Source organism: Clinocottus analis, unplaced genomic scaffold (genome assembly GCF_023055335.1).
Source record: "Clinocottus analis isolate CAN_PGR_092001 unplaced genomic scaffold, fCliAna1.0.p SCAF_6, whole genome shotgun sequence".
NCBI lineage: Eukaryota > Metazoa > Chordata > Actinopteri > Perciformes > Cottidae > Clinocottus > Clinocottus analis.
Window position 1 is genome coordinate 21,360,126 of NW_027176218.1, and position 19,630 is coordinate 21,379,755.

The window sequence follows — 19,630 nt, forward strand, 5'->3', positions numbered from 1 at the left end:
ACACACACACACGTATAGGCCAGTGGTGCTCAAACATTTTGGAGGAAGCAAAATGGTCGAGCCCCACCGCCCCGACAACATGGGAACAAAATGGTCCAACTTGTTGAGACTCCTCCATCCGTGCTTTTTTAATTAATAGATTAAATAAAATGTAAATCCCTTTCAAGTGAACCAGATTGCTCCATCTGACAAAAACTAATAACATGTGAAATCACTTTGTTAAAACAATGCAAATAAAGTTATATATGTGCAAAAAAAACTCATATTTGGCAAAAAGATGACCAAGGAAGCCGGTTGGATCCCTGTTTTCTCCCCATAGTTTCATGTTGAAGTGCCCTTGAGCAAGGCACTGAAGCCCCAGAGCTTCACAGCAGCACAAAGCTCCTTCATTACTAAGGATGGTGACATGCAGAGAATAATCGGGTGCAGACGCGATCTATGACCTTCAGACAGGGATAATTGTGAGGCTGAGAATTTTTAAACAAATCTCCCAGAAGAGCATTTAATTATGCTTTAATTTAGTTTATTATTAAGTTCCAACAGTTTGAACACTGGATATATATTTAGTGTTCTGCTGCATATTAATGACAACATATTATCACTGCATTCATATTTATTTCATGTATGTGAGTTTTCTTTCTGCCGCTATTGTCGTGTTATCTTTATTATTGCTGCTGCTGCTTTTGGTGTCACTTTTACTTGTTCATGCTGGAATAAATGCTGTTCCTTCTAGACAAAATAAAGGTCTGGGGTAAATATTGAACCCATTGTTTTGTTATAACATGTGGTAACACCTGAGTTTTAAAAAGTAGCCCCACATAGTTCCCTTATTTGTTGACTCTTTCCGTTCGTGGTGTTCCCTGAGCGAGAGCTCCTGTTTACCCAAAACGATGACACAATCTCTCAGTCTGTTCAGTATTTCTCTTTTCTTCTTCACTTTTTCGTTGTTCGTCCGTTTCCCTGCGAACTTGTTGATCAGATATCAGTCGTGTTGAGTGATTTACAGAAGAATGACTTCATGTTTCAACATTTTAAAGGTTGGTTCAGCTTTGTCAGGTAAGTGAAGTGAGGAAGCTAACCGACTTAAATCTTAGAAAGTTAAAATAAAGACTGAAATGACTTCAACCAGAAAAACTAGAAAAGTATTCGACTTCCACAAAGATCCAAGATCACTACGTCCTGAAACTTCAACTTAGAAGACGAGCAAGTCCTTGCTACAATATAAATGTTCAAAGTTAAACACTGATAACAACATTAAAGCATCCCTAGCTAGCTAGCTAGCTAGCTAGGGATGCTAGCTAGCTGGCTGGTACCTCTCGCTAGCTGGTATTGCTCGCTAGCTGGTATTGCTCGCTAGCTAACGAGCAATACCAGCTAGTGAGCAATACCAGCAGCTAGCTAGCTAGCTGGTATCGCTCGCTAGCTGGTATTGCTCGATAGCTAGCGAGGTAGATATAGTTGGGCTAACCTCCACGCGCAGCTTGTTCTCTGGATCCAGCGCACTGTTTGTGCTCATGGGAACAAAACAGTGTCTGCACAGGAAAGCTCTGATGGTTTATGGTTTCTGTTGACGTCTCGTGTCAAGCGCATCCTTGAAGCGAACAAGAGGCTTGTAACATGTCGCGTGTGAGCTCAAACGGCGCCAGATCACAAGGTAGTACACAGGAACTGAATACAAGGACGCGTTGAATCAGATCCCATAATTAAACGATTCACAGGGCGAAGAAGTCAAATGAAAATATGCATCAACTCAATCTGTCTGAAGGTAGCAGTGTTTTTATAAGTGCACTTTGCCTTTGATTGGAGCAGCCTTGAGCTGTGATTGGGCACACTTTCCTCCTGCTATTGCTCATGCACATTATTTTGAAAGGAACGCTGATGATTCACTCTGCCTTTATTCAAGTCGAGCAGAAACAGTGCTCTGGGAACCTTTCTCTGAAAGGGAGTGATTCATGTGTGACTACACATCGGGGAATCAAGCACCTACCAAAGTCACAGACTCCCACTCAGGGTCATGGCGAGCGCTGAGCGTCGGCGTCACGCGAAAGAGATTGAAGCCGCGAGAAAGAAGTCCAGTCACATTCTGCATCAGTGTCTCTCAGAACTTTTTTTTTTTTTTTTAATTTCCCATGCATAGTTTGGACAAGAATGTAATGGTACTGAAATGAAAATATGGAAATAAAAGTTTCGACATTCATTGTGATTTTCTCCATTATGGACATCAGAGGAATCATTAAAAAAAACAAAACATGTTTACAACTAGGAAAAAAGGTTTTAGGCGAAGGTTAAACTCTTTCAGAAAGTCCTTCAAGGTGACCACTTTGGACGGGGAAAAAGTTCTGAATAACATAAATACAATACAAAAAAGTCCCTAAAACTAAAACATTCAGCACATCTTTATACAACACAGTGCAATTAAAAGGGGTTAAGTTCAAAAGATGATTTTCCAGCACTCAGTCCCTCAATTTGTGGCAAGTTGACCTGAATCTGTGACTTTCTTCTGCTTTTTCTCTTTCAATTTGGACTGCGAGCGTTCGACCAGCACGATTGTAAACACTTAGTAAGTCGGCTTCAAGCCACCGGAGCAGAAAATCAACCAGGATCTTATTTTGAATGGTGTTAAAATAAAGCCTACACTTCAACATTTGCTTTCCAGTTTGGGGAGCGGACGGAGCGTTCTGCTGCGATGTGTCAGCGTTGTGTGTACAGCTTGTTCTGTCGTCCTCATGATCAAACAAGAGGCGTGTTCACGACTGAAAGCTACACAGTCCGTGTTGTTAGGTTTACAGTTTGACTGACGTTAGGATTTTATCAAAAATGTAAAATATTTCGCTTCATGTGCTCCACTGCAGGCAAGAAAAATGCCAACCCCCGAACATCATTTCCCCTACTCTGTATTTCTACTTTCCCATGAGAGTCCAATTGTGTCTTGGAGGCTGTTGTACATTAACAAGAGTCAAATCCTGGGGAAAACATTTATTCTTTCAAAATTAGGGGGGAAGAAAGAAAAAACTGTGTCACAACCTCAGCACCTGGATGCAATATTGGCTATCGGCACTTCGAATTAAAACTGAAGTCTGGCCCTCAAAAAAAAACCCGAAGATGACCCATGAAAAGCCTTTCACAGTTCTAGCTAACACTGTATTGCAGCTGCGACAGCAGCGTGGCGCATGGCGGTATGTGTGCATGAGTGAAAGAGCAATAAAGTGAGAGAGGAACAGGACAGTCTCTTTCTCACACACACACCGTGGACCACGAAGAGTGGATATTAAATATGTGCTGTAATAAGATGTGACTATTCCCTGCTATGCCTTCATTCCCGGACAGAAACACAATCATTTAAACGCAACATCTTTTAAGATGTGTATGAGACGACAAAGCATGTTCTCATGTTTTGTGTATGTGTGAAATGGCAGGCCAACAAAAGCTGTGTGTCCGTCATGGTCATACGTTGCATGGTTTGGAGGCTGGTCGCTGAAGACGACATTTTTTATTCAAAATTTGGATTTTGTATCCCCTAAAATCTGTGAATCATTATCACCAAAGTGTGAACACAACAGTATGAGTAGCGCTCTGTTCTCATCTATTCCTGTTGCTCATCAAGAGGGGCTAAAAATAACCAGCGCGGGTTGTCACCTCCCCATCGATTAAAGATGCATAAACAGAACACGCTAACGTGATAACCATGTTCAGTGTGATCCCAGTGATTACTGTGAGAAGATATTACATATCTACACTTAAAAAATACACTTCAACACACCCAGATCCAAACGGTTCCTTCCAACAGTATGAAAAATATACAAATAAAAAATACAAGTACTCTCAGACACTAGGTAGGTAGTTTTCTGTTGACATGAAATCAGTGAGGACTAAAAGATAAATATTTCACATTTTTTCCTCCCTTGCATTTTAAAGAGAAAATAAAAATTTGTGTGTATGAAAGAAAAGAACAGAACAGAATTGTCCATTTTGAGATATTATCCTTCAGTAATTAGTAACATTGTGAAACCACATATTTGTTTTTCAGCTAAATTACTTTAGCTTCTCTAGTAAGCAAAAAAGAGCCAGTGTTGAAACCAAAAGCATTATAGAATTCTTTTTTTCAGACATCATACACTATGCACAGATATTAAAAACATTAACAATGATCAAGTCTTTTCCACACAGGAGGAACAATTCCTCTGTTTAAGTCTGGAACATTAAGAGCTCAGGAAAAGACTGGAGATTCATCATAATCAGCATCGTCATTACTGTATCATCATCAGTCAGAAATGCCTCCATCAGTCAGAATCTAATTACTGACACTGTTCAACAGAGAGACGGAAAACAGGCTGTTGACTTCAATGTTTTTAACGTCCCATAATACAACATAACGTGAGGCCTGGGAGTGGTAGATGTTGAATTGGTGGCTGGGGGCCGGAGACAGAGCGCGATCTCTGGGGGGGGGGGGGGGCACACCAGGGCGCGCAGGTAGCATCTGTCTCTGCTCTTAGTGTGCTACAAACTTTGACCCATCGCACGAGAATATCAGTGAATGTATGCGAGTAACACCACCTGCAAAATCTGCTCCGCAGCAGGTGGACATCGGGCCCTGCCAGGTGAGTAACAGTCATTTATCGTCATTCATGGTCACGCCAGCCGAGTGCCATTGTGGCCCCCATGTGGGAGGACTGGCAGAGGAAGAGGAGGAGGAGGAGGAGGAGGGGAACTGAGCATTCTTGGAACCTCGTGAAGGAAAGCCTCCACCCGGAAAGACAAAGGAATGGAAAGAGGAGGAAGAGAAATACTGAGTTCACTTGACATGTTCGGCACTGTGGGAAGAGCAGTAGTATTTCTTGTGAGCTATGAACGTGGAGAGGCTGCTGAACTTGATGTTGCAGAGCCGACAGAAGCGGGAATTACCGTTCAGGACAGGGGAGATGGCGGTGGATTTGGGGCCGGTGATGGGGGCCGGCTGCGCCGTGGGGACGGGATGGGAGGCCGCGGTGGGGAAAGCCTTGTCTGGAAGGTGGGAGGACCCCACCGTCTCCCTCAGGGCCTCAGGCACAGGTGACAAAGTCAGAGAAGGAGCCCTTGGGGGAGACACGGGCAGAGGTGAGCCAGCCAAAGGTGACCCCCCCCCAGCTGAAGGGCTGCCGTTTACCAGTGGGGAGACGGGGGAAGTCGTGCCGCTCCTTGCCTGCCCATTGATGCTGTCTCTGTGTCCTCGAGAGACCAATCTGGGCTGGCTGGTCGGGGTGGTGGAGGTGGTCGCGGCCGGTCCATCCCTGGGACTAAGGCTGGGGCTGCGGCTGACTGCACTGCCGGGCTGCGGTGGCTGAATGCTTACAACCAGGCCGTGGGTCGTCTTGAAGTGTTCCATCAGGTCACAGGTAATGAGCCTGTTGGGGCAGTATGGGCATACCACCTGAGAGGAACTGGCGCCTGCGCCTTTGGCTCCGGCCCCTGGGGTGGCTGCAAATGTGGTGGTTGCGTGGGGAGGAGATGTGGCGTCGGAGGCCGGTAAGGCAGAAGGGCGAGGACTGGATGACGTGCCTTGAGCCTGGGCCACCCACTCCGCGGGCAGAGCTTTAGCCTCCATAGGGTGCAGATGGTCCGGGCGCTCCTGCTGAGGCCTGCTTTTGGGAGAGGTAGAGGCCGAACTCTTGAGCCTGTGAAGCTGCTCCAAGGTATGGGGCTGGAGGGTGGTCGCAGGGCAGTAGTAGGTTTTATGAGCCAGGTAGTTCTCAATGCTGTTGAAGCTGATACTGCAGGCGGTGCACTTGTGGTAGTCCGTCAGAGGCAGGGCGGGGAGAATGCTGCCACCGCCGTGCCGTGGACCCTCGCTCAGACGGGGCCTCTTGCTGAGGTCCATGGGGCCATCTCCTTCGGGGCTGGAGCTGCCGGCCCCGCCGGGTGAACCCTCTCGCTTCACGGCCAAGCCCAGAACAGAGGGAGAAGGCGCCGAGGCGGCAGACGCAGTGGCAGCGGCGGCAGCGGCCGCGTTGGCCAGGGCTTCAGTCCTGGCCATGTGAATCTCGTACATCTTCTTCCTCTTGCGTTTGCGGATGGGCTGGGGAAGGAAGGCGGCTGCTGTGGAGGCCTTGGCCATGTGCACGGAGCGGTGGTTCGACGGGTCGTGGCGCGAAGCGCAGTAGAAGCGTTTGTGTACAGTGTAGTTTTCATGGCGACTGAAGCGGATGTTGCAGGCCTGGCAGAAGGTTCTGTTGGGATCGTCTTCTTGGTCCTCCGCAGAACCACTTGCAGGACTCTGGCTGCCTTCACTAGCTCTTCCTCCACCCCCTCCTCCTCCTCCTCCTCCCGCACTACCACCTCCACCTTCCCCCTCAGAAGAGGATGATATTCCCTCTCTTGGGGGTTCTGTCTTTATTTCCACCACCCTCTTGGGCTCCGCTGCTCCACTCCCTGCAGGAGGGTCGGAGTCAGTGGGAGAAGCAGAAGCTGCTCTACTCGCTGCTCCACACTGAGGAGATGCAGACGAGCCATGTGCCCCGCTGGAAGGCATCGTGTCCGGGGCCGCATCCCTTGTGGATCCAGGGCCTGAAGCCGACGTTGGACCTTCTCCGTGCCTACTGGAGCAGTAGAGCCTCTTATGTGCATAAAAGTTGTTGATGTTGTTGAATGTGATATCACACTCAAAGCAGGTGGCTCCTTTGTGAGGGGGAGTGGCTCCAGCTGTAGGTGCAGTTGGTCCAGAGGGGAAGAAGGCCGCTGGGTTGCTCTGAGGAACTGTCTGGCCCTGTTTCAGTCGGCTGTGGACCATCTCTGACATTTTAGCCAGTATTTCTGAGGCCTGAGGCAAAATGGCGGCCTCGGGATTAAACATGTACTGAGGCAAGAACATTGCCCCTCCAGGAAGAACCGACCCTGCGCCTCCCACGTGTGCAGGGCTAGAACCAGGGGTGGGACTAGTTGGTTCTGCCTTCACAGTGGCGGTGGCTGGACTCTTCGGAGACGTCGATGTCGGGCAGGAGGATGTGGTGATTTGCTTCTCCTTTGTCTTGATTTTTACTTCTGGATGTCCCTCCTCTCCACCAAGTTCCTCTTTCTCTCCACCATCCTCCTTAATCTCCATTTGCTGCTCGTCTGTCTCGGAGTCTGAACGAGGCTCCTCTTTGATCTTTACGTCAGAGGTCGGGGCGTCCTGAGGACTGTAGTCTCGAGGCATGGCTGAGCCACCGTTTGCACCAGGGCTAGAGTCTGGTGTCGGGACACAGGCGAGGGGCTCCCTCTCCCGGGGGGACAGCTGGTGGTCAACTGATGATGGGGTACTTTGGCGGGGAGTGGGGCTCCTTTCGGCTGGGACCCTGACCTCGAGGTGGGTCCGCACATGCTGCTGAAGCTGGGCAGGGGAGTCCGAGTTGTAGCCACACACTTGACACTTCAACACCACGCCAGAGTCTCCTGGACTGAGACCTGAAGAAGAGAGATTAGATTAGCGAACAATACCAGCAGCTTACATTTGAATGATTTAAAATGGCAAGACTCCAAACAATCAGTCTGGTCCAGTCTTTAGAAAACAGCTGTCACAATGATGGCTTACCAGTGGACAGGGGCAGCTTAGGCAGGCCTGGCCCTGGGGAGTAGACCTCACTGCGAGATCCGGGCTGGCACACCATGTGGCTGGTGACCAGATGGCTGTAGAGGATGTCTCTTGTGGTGGAGACAAAGCCACAGCCGTGACACACTCCGTTCAGCGTGTCCGTGTGGACTTTGAGGTGGCGCTCACAGTTCGCTTTGGTGGTGAAGGCTGACAGACAGATGAGACAGACAAATGGACGTTCACCTGTGGAAGGACAGAGAGGGGCACACAGTGAGCTCCACCTGCCAGAGCACCTGATGAATGCACACCGGTTAGGCCCCGATGTTCGGACCCTGGATGCCGGTGGCATACGTGTACAGTACGTCTGGCTCTCACCACTGTGTGTGCGCATGTGGATCTCCAGAGAGCTGGCACTGGGGCAGCTCTTGTTGCACTGTGGAAAGGGGCAGATGCGTTCGTTGGGGTAGGACTCCTTGGGTTTGTCTTGCGGCGGGGACGAGGCGGCCGCCGGCTGCTTCTGACGGCTGGCGCAGTAGTACATGAGGTGGGCCTGCAGATTCCTCTCACTGCGGTACCAGATCCCACAGTCCTTGCATGGGAAAATGTCCTCTGGTAGACGGCAGAACACACAGTCACAGTTAGTGGACTTGATGAAAAACCATTTTTCACAGCTCTAATAGATTATTGACTCGGCCAATATCTCTCATTCCACAGCACAAATAAATGAGACTCTCAGCGGCGATAGCGTGCCTTCATGCTCCGTGATAATTAACTACTGTATGATAACCTGACATCTACCCACTCACATACATACACACACACACACACACACACACACACACACACACACACACACACACACACACACACACACACACCATTGCTATAAGTATCCAAGGTAACATCTTATCATCTGGGTTATTTTTTATAACGTCAAAATAGTTTGTTGGAGTGTTACCAGATCGAGGAATGTATATCTTCTAGGATAATTACAATAGTGACACGCACACGCACACACACACACACACACACACACACACACACACACACACACACACACACACACACTGTGTGTATGTGCTTGTACAGACATTAACACAGCACATGGCCAGTGAAAAACTTTATTAAGCCAGGAGAGTTAAAGAGCTGCAGTGCCACCTTGTGGCCAAATAAATCATTGCAACTTTAAAGACCTCTTTAATAATGGTGCGAAGGCGCCGGCTTATATTGCAGTGATCCGAATAACAATGCTGGATTAGAGGTGTAAAAGCTGACAAGACAAAACATGTAAAGCATAAACAATTAGAAGGGGAAACTGTTCTGGATGTAATACTTTAAAGGCCATATATTCTTATGTTTCTTGTACATATTGTACTACATTGCTTGTGTTTTTCGTATCTTTGATACCACTTTGTACCACGCAGATTAAAACTCCAACAAAGTCATACACATTAGAACCAGCTCGCATGTACACACATATATGACATACTCTATTGTATGAATTAGTTATTTTCATGCCCTAAATACAACACTCACTATTGACAACAGCAGTAGCCAAGATGGCGGCCATGCCAGCTTGCTGTGGGAGGAGCTGGATTTCCGAGCGCAGCGCCGGCGAGTACAGTGACTCCTCCTTCACCGCGGGGGGTTTCTGGGTGACGAGGCTGAGCGGCGGAGAGAGCCGGGTCCGCGGGGAGGAGGAGGGCGAGGAGGATGAGCCCGGGGGAGGCGACAGGGAAGCCAGGAGCCTTTCCCCCGCCGCGAGCTCTCTGGTCACCTTACAGAACAAGTCCTCACCTGAAACACACCCTCAGGTCACAAGGGAAAGGGACAACGGACACCCGAGCTGGGTAGGAAATGTCTTTTATACCAGTCAATGTGCTAAATTGAGGTATTTCAGGCAGTTGCTTTGACATTAACGACATTTTTACTTTTTATAACTAAGCTCTTCTTCACTTTTGTGGAGCAACGAGTCCAACAATGGGCTCTGAACAGGTACAAGTTCCAGGGCAACGCACGAGTCCTGCTTTCACATTCTTAACATGTAAAGCAGTGGTCCACAACTACCGGGCCGCTGCCCGGTACCGGTCCGTGGGTCCCTTGCTACTGGGCCGCAGAGCAAGAATGAATGAAAAAAAAAAAGAAAAAAAAAAAAGTTTTATTTTGAAAAAAGACCGGATACATCGGTCTGCACGTAACCTCAAACGTAACCTCTTGACAGATGTTACGCGACAGTTACCCCAAAAATAAAACTTAAAAGTCTGTTTCAACTTGGTGTTCTGGATTAAAATCAAGGCAGAGCATCCTTGAGATCACCAAAAAAAGCTCTGGAAACCCTGCCTCCATTTTCATCATCCTGTCTTTGTGGGTTAAAATGAAGCAGTGGACTGAACATAAAGGTTTAAATGAAGCACTAGACTGAACATAAAGGTTTAAATGAAGCAGTAGATTGGACATAAAGGTTTAAATTAAGTAGCAGACTGAACATAAAGGTTTAAATGAAGCAGCAGACTGGACATGAAGGTCTAATTTACGTAGTTAACGGGTCATTAACACACGTCTGGTGACGTTGTCTCCCATCACATTGAGATGGGACCGGCTCATAGCAGAGAAACCAGATCAGGGCTCACACTAATTCGGCGTAATGGTGAGTTGTGTCTTTATGCACTTTATAATTGCTTCATGCCGGTCGCTTCATTTCATTATCTGCTTGAGAGGTCACCTTGGCTGTAGATGGTACAGTTGGCAGCGGAGATGTCGGAGGTCAGAGGGAGCCGACTGATCCAACAGTCTGGGTCCTCACACACCAGAGTCCACCTGGAGCTCTGCAAACACACACACACACACACACACACACACACACAGAGAGAGACAGGAGATGAGGAATCAGCATGAGCTCGTCATCAGAGTTACACAGCAGAGAATGCACAGCAGAACAAACCTTTACTTTCATTGTTTCTGACTGAATCACATCAAATGTACCAGCAATAGATCTTGTTTTTGACCATTTGTGCTGAAACAATTAGCTGATGAATTAATTAGTCGATTAATAGACAATTTGGTCCTTTTTTTTGTATAAACAAATGTGTTTGACCCAGTTTTTCTTTGTGTTTTGGACTGGTGCCACCTGGGAAACTGATGATATGTTTTACTATTTCTTGATCTTAAATCAATGTGTAATCTTTACGACCCACCATTCCTACATTTAAACAAACAATAAAGTCTTCACGCATGATGCTACCAAGTGGCATTGTCTTTGAAAAAGACCACAGAGCCTATCCTGGCATGTATGTAACTGTTCATGACATCCCGGTGCAGCCTGTGCAGCTCTATCCTCCCACAGGGGGAACTGGTTCACTTGTTTCTCTTTAAGATCGTTCCAAAAAGGGACACAAATGAAACGAAACAAGAGAGATCCTCTTAAAATAAACGCAGATGTCTCTTCCGAGTGTCCGTCCTCTTCTTTAACCGGGCCGCCGCACGGCGTGCAGACCACGAGGTCGTCACAGAAGTCAGCGGTAAACACACGTATAAAGAAGAACGCCAGCGAGCGGAGGATGATCACGACCCGAGAAGGAAATGAGGAAATGAGGAAACGAGGGGAGCGCGGGGCTGAACAAAGCCACGTGGGAAATAACGGAGAAGAGAGAAGAAAAAGGAATAGAAGAGGAAGAGAGAGACCCCGGGAGAGAGTGGGAGAAGAAAAGGAAGAGAAAGAAGATCTGATGAGGTCGCCGGGCCGCTATTCAGACGGCTGCCATAATGAGATCCACGGTGAATACACTGGACAAAGAGTCAACATCTAGTGTCTGCATGTGTGGAGGTATGAGGGAGGGAGGACACGCCAAACACACACACACACACACACACACACACACACCTGTGTGTCCGAGTACAATCTGCTCTTTGTCCACGTGAGGCTGCAGCAGCATTCCCTCCCAGGACCGGCTGATCCATGTCTCCGTAACTCACACGCTCAGATGCACTTTTCTGCCGCTGTCGCCGGCGCTTTTTGTTTGTTTTTTTAACTGAAAATTGCTTAAGATGTCAACTTTAGATGTGTGTAAGAGTATATTCTGTCCCTGTCTCATCGTACTCAAACGCATCGACGGCAACTCGTCCGTCAGTCCCTTCGTGCAGCTTCTCGGCCTCCTGCTGTGGCGTTATGACAGCAACACAAACACAATGAACATCACTGAAAGCACACTAACTCACACCTATTCAGAGGAAAAAAACAACCCAACATGAAGTATGTTTTGCTACAGAAGAGTTTGTCCTTCGAGGCCTCTGAAAGGTTTAAAAATTAACCCTCACATAACTCCAACAGCTCAGAGACACAGACGACCTTCATGCCACAATCTGATCTGTTTGTAGCGTATTAATGCACGTTATTGTACAGTACGGTGTTGCATTGAGCTGTACAGTGTAGTATACAGTGTGTACTGATATATATTAGCCTACTAAATTGTAATAACCTGCGTGGAGACGACAGACACATTTAGTTTGTAAACACTGAAATGTGGATTAACATGCACTGTCCCTGGTAAATAAATAAATATATTAAAATGAACAATGAGATAGTATAAAGGAGACAGGGAACATGACTTTAAGAGATGCAGATAAACACATCACCTACCTACGGCCCCGCAGATACCAAGTAGAGAGAACTACTCTCTGTATTGTACTGTATGTGTACTGTATGTACTGTACAGTATGTTTGTGTGTCTGTTGTTCTAACTTCTAACTGACAAGAAGGACGTGAATAACAAGAATAAAGAGACGTTTCCCTTCGCTCAGCTGTTCTGTGGCGTTTCCTCGCTTATCTTATATAAACACAACTAACACAACAATTGAAAAGGCAATGAAAGAATAAACAATGAAGGAATACAACGTGCATGTGACGGCTGAGTCACTTTAGTTTGAATCACACCGACTAACTGAGCCCAGTATTAGTTATTGGGTCTGTGGTGCAGTACTGGTCCGTGTCCACCAGGGGGAAGCATCCCCTCAGTACTGAGCAGACCGAGCAGCTATATATATATATATATATATATATATATATATATATATATATATATATATATATATATATATATATATATATATATATATATATATATATATATGTATATATATATATATATATTTTTTTTAATTATTATTATTTTTATTATTATTATTATTATTTTATTTATTTTTTTATTTTATTTATAGTTTCTACACTTCAGCTAATCCCATATCTGCACAAGGGATGAAACAAAAGCGTCTGAATTAAATATTCCAGCGTTTTCACATTTTCTTTCTTCTTTAACACGTTTCAGACTCGTGGAAATAAAACATCTAAAATACTCATTCAGGTGTTTATTTGTCTGTAGATTTCTTCTACATTCACCAAAAGTGAGCTTTAGATAATGCCTTATGTGCATATTTAAACATAACATTTCAGAATTTAAAGTAAAAAAGAAAAGTAAATATAAGTTAGTGAATATGATACAATGATATCTAGGAGTTTATTTTTTATCCTATTCACCTGTAGAGTCTTCAAAATGTCTGTAATTGAACAAAACCTGTCTTTAAAAGCTGTTTTGTGATTTATGGAATGATACAAAGAGATATTCACAAAACCCCTTGACTCTAATTTGTCAACATAATAAAACAAGTTGGATGTTTTTGACCTAGCATGTACGAAGTTAAATTCAATTTAAACATTTATACATTTTCAGAAATGAAAAAATAAAGAATTGTCTGAATGTAATGGTGGTTTCCATCCGTCTCCCCTTAAAGTCAATCAGTGCTTTGTCATCAAATACTAATTCCCACGTGATTATTACTCCTTTGTGTTATTGAAAAAGTGTATTTATTTATTTATCAATGGTGTTTTGGGAGGAAAAGTGGACAATCTGAGAAGGTGGAGCCAGTGAGGGACTGAGACTGTCACATGTTATGCATTACATGTACATGCATTAGGATGCAAATCAACATGTATCTGACTTATATATTAGAAACCTGTTTCCCCTCCTCGTCAAGTCTAGAACTCAGAGAATACATGCAATCTAGTTTCATGTTATTAATAGAACATGTTGCCATTGCTTCTCATTTTATAGGATATGAAAATATATCAGTAGACTCTGCATCACTGCTGCGTTGATGGTTTTTAATGAATTAAAGGGAAAAACTAATCGCACAGGATGTAAAAAAATCCCAAGTTGGGCTTCAGAGGCCCAAAGAGAGAGAATGAAGACGAGCAACGTGTCAACTGTTTCTGGCTGTTCTCACATCTTTTTAAACAATTGAAAGCTGGACTGTTTTACCTCTTTAGGACTCAAATGAAAGAACAGTAAAAGGGGAACATCAAACCTTCCGTCTCGCCGCTATAAAAGGGTCATAAAACTAAACTCCAGTGGGAAGCCATTGGTCTGGTCCCGACCTCGTCAAACCTGCCGACAGACGTCTTAAAAAAGGAGCCAGAAACATCCCATCATGAGATGACATAGGACAAAAGTCATGTGGACATTGCTAACCGGCACCCCGCCTGTGTCGCCGGGATCATCCGGATCAGACCTTAACCACCAGAGTTAAGTCTTTAAATACCTGCTGGAAGGCCGGCGCAGCGCTCGGGGAAGACGGCGACAAGCGGGAGGGGAAGGACGGAGCGAAGGAAGCCTCTCAGCCTCCATCCAGGCAGAGCGTATTGGATTTCATGGGGAACTAGCGCTGATGTGGAGATACTGCTTCTTTTGTTTTAATTTGTAACCCAATGCTGGAGCCGTCTGAGCTGTAAGTACTGCTAATTTGTTTCAGACTAATTCATCACGGCCACGGCTTTGGAATTCACCATGATAGGGCAATGGGGAGCGCTCAGTAGTGGAAAACACACACACACACACACACACACATATATATACAAAGCAAGAGCAATGAGAAGCACTCATCCACAGCCTTGTTCTCAAAAAATATTATGTAACTACTCACTGAGTGTGTGATCCATATTGTGTTTTATGACAATTAATAACATTTTCATGAAAGATGAATGTTGTCCCCTCCCGTCTGACCTTCTACATTTGTATTGTTGTACAGACAGATTTTGACTGTCCTTTAGGACAAAGGAAACGTAATCTACTGTATCTTTGAGAAAGGTATTGATCTATATATATCATGTGTGGTCATGAATGTTGGCAGCTGGATGCTTCAGAGAGGACGATACTCGGAGGGCCGGCCGGAGCTCATTGGGATTCAGCCGAGGGAAGCACCTCCATATGCAAATCACCTGGAAGTCTACTGGGCCTCAAGATGACCTGCGTGACTTCACGGAGACGCTGCCCACCTGTCAATCACACGCCGCAGGCGCCACTTTGAGGGAGCAGAAACAAATGGAACCAAACGGCAACACAACCACCGATTAAAACACCAGATTATCTCCAACGTCAACCTGCAACAAGGAAAAAACGAGCGCGGCTTTACACCCACGAGTACACACAACACAGCCACAATGAGATAATGAGAGAGGCACAGGGCCAGGTCACACAGCGAGTGTGTGTGTGCGTGTGTGTGTGTGTAATTAGCCAGGCCAGTAGACAACGCAGAAGCCAGAGATGTGTGGGGAGTTAAGGAGCACGGAGAGGCTCCCGGATGGTATCAGAACCCTTTTCACTTCTCTTGGTCCGACGCCGATCTCATCGACTGGAACGGCCGACAGTCAGGAGGAACGTGTCTGGACCCACAAGGAGTCACGCTGGGCCGACAGGGCCAACGGAGGCAGAACGCCGCCGCCACGACTCAAGCGCGGGAGTCCTGTTCGTGGCTGGCGCTGGCCACACCCCCGTCCATGAGGGACAGCAGAAAACGTTGACCCACGAGACCTAGCATAATGTAGCGTCTCTGTAACGCTAAAGTCTGAGTTATACTCGGGTTTTACGCGGAGACGCAAGCACGCAAGACACGCACGGCCGACCTCGCGTGGTCAAATCGGCCATTTTGCATGCGTCACACCAATTTTCTGACTATCCGTCAAAGCTACGCGAGCCCAAAAGGCTGTGATTGGTCCGCTAACCACGTCCTTTCTGAGTCTCTCATTTCCGGTTTCATAGCATAATACCTCTGTTTTTAAAAGCCGCAGCAGAAACAGGAACAATGGATCCACATATCCACATATATGAGCGTTTATAAAACCATCTGACGGAGTATCAGGACACAAAGATGGAGGTGAATTCCTGGAGGGAGACATCGGCGTGCAGGTTGACTCTAAACGTCGTTGCGCCACCTGCTGGTCTGGAGTATGAAAAACAGGGGAACTATAAACCAACACGAGTCCGTTGATCCGACTGCGTGAACAGACACAGCTGTAGTTGCAGGAGTGTAATTCGCCCTCATGCTGGGTATTGAACATTGAGACACTGCACTGAGCTGTATGGATGGAAAATGGACGTGTACTTGTGCTTTAATAGCGTCCTTCTAGTCTTCAGATCACTCAAAGCGCCTTTACACGCCATGTCACCCATGGCCCGCTCTCATATTACACAAATGAAGACGTCAGAAAAACTTTGGGTGTGAAAAGTCAAGTATCGTATTTAAACTACGGACGAGAGGCCTTCATGTGAGCGCTGTACTGGACGTGAAAGATGGAGGTTGACCAAAGCTGTCGGACTTCTGGTGTTTCATAAACACGCCGCGATCACTTGAAGATCTTCAGATCCACGTGGAAGCCCCGCCCCCTTCTCTTCCTCTTGTCTCGCCCTAACTATCCACCCGACCCTCCATCTATCAGCGGGCTGTCAGGCCTCCCCCGGCAGAGCTCCATCTCGGTTGAGAGTGCCGCCTTAAGCCCCATCAGCCGGAGGAGAGTCTTTGAGCTGCAGTCTAAGCCCCTCGCCCGGACCCCGGTCCCCTCATGAATATTAACCAGCCCCGAGCCCGGCTTTAATCTGCCTGATCCCCGCACTGCTGCCGCCGAGACGATAGCGAATCTAATTATTTGGTCTGATATTAACCCCCCCCTCCGCCCTCCTCCTCCACCCCATCCAACACACACACACACACACACACACACACACCCGATGCCCTGTCCTCACTACACATGCTGTAATATTCACGGATGCGCGCGGTAGTGCAGACAGACGCCGACTGAACTCCTGAGCTGCCTTCCTTTTGCTAAAGTCAGTTCACATTAAACAAAAAAAAACATTCATACACCATCCATTCACACACACACACACACACACACACCTCTCCACCAACCCCCCCTCCACCTCCAGCGCAGCCTGCGACGCCCTCTCCTTATCAGGCCTAGAAAACGCCCTCCTCAACGCCGATAAAACTTGAATGCAAATGATGCCAGGCTGATTTCAGTTCTTCATTTTCTTCCCTCGTTCTGTACCAGACTGGCTCGCTCGCCCTCCCTCTCTCTCTCTCTCTCTCTCTCTCTCTCTCTTGGGATGACGACGATGATGATGATGGCGAAGGGGAGCGGAGAACTTTTCCTTGAACTAACCCCCCCAACGTCTGACCCCGTCCCACATCGCCTCGCGCTATATGCACACTTCAATTAAAAAGGGAGGAAATATGAAATATATATTCAGTATATCGCTCCGGAGCCTCCCCGCCCCCACACCACCACCACCACCACCACCACCACCACCACCACACCACCCTGCAGATGAGCAGATTAAGATTTCTCTGTACAGCTGTCAACGGCCACAGTTTTACTGCTACCACAGGGGAATAAGTATGTTTGTATATGCAAATCATAACTGCTACATGGAGCACATCTTTGTCTGGACGGCGCGGCCGGTTTCCCATCATGCATCGTGCTTTCTCGCTGCTCCGTTACAGGCTCACGGTCATTAAATGTAAAGTCAATAGTGCATGTTAGTGCAGGCTTTTGACGGTCGGACTGATACGACAGTCCGGCCTTCTATCAAAAGATTAAGCTGGTTTATGCATCACCTTCTCAAAGCAGCGTCACACACACTCACACACTCACACACACTCCCCTCCGATGGGTGTGAATGCCTTCACAGCACTGCTACAGGTCAGTGACACTGACACCTCTGTCTGATGCTCAGAAAACATTCAACCAGCATCTTCTTTATTGTTTTTGTGTCTTGTTCTGTGTCGATGTCATTACAATATTCAGTGGTTAAGTCATCGTGGGCTGTCTTTTAATTTAACATGCTATATTATTGACACAGCTGTACTTTCCTCGTAGAAATAAACATTTCCTCTTGTCTGAGACAAGATATTTCTCAAATGGTACATGCCGTGTTTACCAGACAAGAACTTTGTGTAAAAATACATATTTAAATGGACTTAAATCTCTATCTGATCAAAGAATATAATTACAAACCAGACCGGACATAGTCTGCTCAACTGATCCTTTTAGGTTTTTAGGTTGATCCATATCTATATTTTCAATAATAAAAGAAAACCCTGAACGTTGTTTTTCAACAGAAAACATCCGATCTGAGTGAAGTCTTTTCCTCCTGGTTAACAAACTAGTTCAGGTCTCTTGAGCCGCTTCAGAGACACAGATGCTGCTGCTTCTTGTTAGCTTCCCGTTAGCTTCTCGTTAGCTTCTCGTTAGCTTCTCGTTAGCTCCTGGCTAACAGGAAGTGTACCGCTACACAGGAGAGTGTTCAGTGCTGCACTGTGAGCAGAGTCTGACCTAAAGGTAGAACTAAGGTAAAGGTAGAAAGTATGGGTTTTTATTTTTATATATATATACATTATCAATTAATTAAGTAGCAATGACTCAATTAATAACAAACAAAACCAAATTCAAATCATGTTAGGATATTAAGATGAATCAATAGTAGAAAAGCTCTTTCCCATCACTACAACTGTGAGAAACAGGAACACCAGCGGACAAAAACAAACATTAATATTTGAACCATAAGTGAGAAACTTTACACTTTATGCTGCAGTGTTTCCTCTAAAGATCCTGCCCTTTGTTTCATGTTTCAAAACTTCCTTGCCGCTCTAGGACTGAATGCTGCACCCTGCTCCTCTCTTGACCTTTTCAACCATCGTTCATTCATTCATCCCATTCACCCTCTTCCTCCCTTCTCCTCTTTCTCCTGTCTCCTGCACCGCCTCCTTCCTTTTCCTAAACTCTCATTCCTACCCTTCTGTCTGTCTGTCTGCCTGCCGGGCCCCTCCTTTCCTCCTCCGTCCTATCTCTCTCTCTTTTCTCTCTCTCTCTCTCTGTCTCTCGTTCTATCTCTCGGCTACAGGAAATGGTTTCTTTCCCGATCCGTGGGGTTGGAGGGGTGTACTCACTGTCCCGAACAAAGAGGTCACTGTGTGAATCCTCCAAAAATACAAAGAAGAAAAGGAAGGCAGATAAAAATCAGAAACCTACTCTCATCCTGCCTTTCTCACACACACACACACACACACACACACACGCACACACACACACAAAGCATTTCTCAAATATTCAACAGACACAAGATACTTCTTTACACTGTAAATTCCTCTCACGAGGAACAAACATCCTCCGTACAGTACATGGACCGGGAGGTTTTCCCCCTCGTATCGGCGCACACCTCCCGAGAAGCAGAAGAAGAAGGAGAGAAGAAGAAGAAAAAAAAATAGAGGGAGCCAGGTTTGATGAGCTGCATGCAAATGACATGTAAAAATATAAAACTGCGATACTTAAAACGGGGGCCGAGATAAGAGATTTGAAAATGAGGCACTCTTGGAAAGCAGGCTCCTGAACTGCCTGAGATGAGGCTCAGAGATAGAGAGGATAGAGGTTTTCCCTCTCCTCGTCTCTTACACCTCCTCCTCCTCCTCTTTCCTTCCTCCTCCACCCTGCAGAAGCCGGTGCAGATGACAGGGAGATGCAGATACCAGGCAGTCATTGCCTCTGAGTGATGAACACCTCCTCCCTCCGTCTCATTGAACCCTCCTCTTCCTCATTCGCCTTCTCCTCTCTTCCAGGGCTCTTCTTCGCTCATATTCCCATTTTTCTCGCTTATGTTTTGTTTGAATCGACGGACCTTTCCTCGTCATTCTCTTTGGGCCTCTTTAGTTCCTCTTCCTCTCGTCTTCCTCCCTTCTCCTTCCGCATTTCAGTCCATCAGTATT

At 46.4% G+C, this 19,630-nt stretch overlaps 1 protein-coding gene across 2 annotated transcripts in view; it reads right to left on the bottom strand.

The window, feature by feature from the left end:
- Positions 1-2,088: 2,088 nt before the first annotated feature.
- Positions 2,089-19,630, bottom strand: part of zfpm1 (zinc finger protein, FOG family member 1) — an 86,783-nt gene continuing 69,241 nt past the window's right edge. Inside the window, exons 5-10 of one of the 2 annotated variants that reach the window (XM_068603585.1) lie at positions 10,266-10,368; positions 9,080-9,340; positions 7,919-8,152; positions 7,544-7,786; positions 4,903-7,416; positions 2,089-4,740 (exon numbers count right to left, since the gene is read on the bottom strand). In XM_068603585.1, the coding sequence (XP_068459686.1) occupies positions 4,610-4,740; positions 4,903-7,416; positions 7,544-7,786; positions 7,919-8,152; positions 9,080-9,340; positions 10,266-10,368 (3,486 nt within the window). In that variant the 3' untranslated portion in view covers positions 2,089-4,609. Of the gene's footprint in view, positions 7,417-7,543; positions 7,787-7,918; positions 8,153-9,079; positions 9,341-10,265; positions 10,369-19,630 lie in introns of both variants that reach the window. The other variant, XM_068603587.1, reaches the window with a different exon arrangement.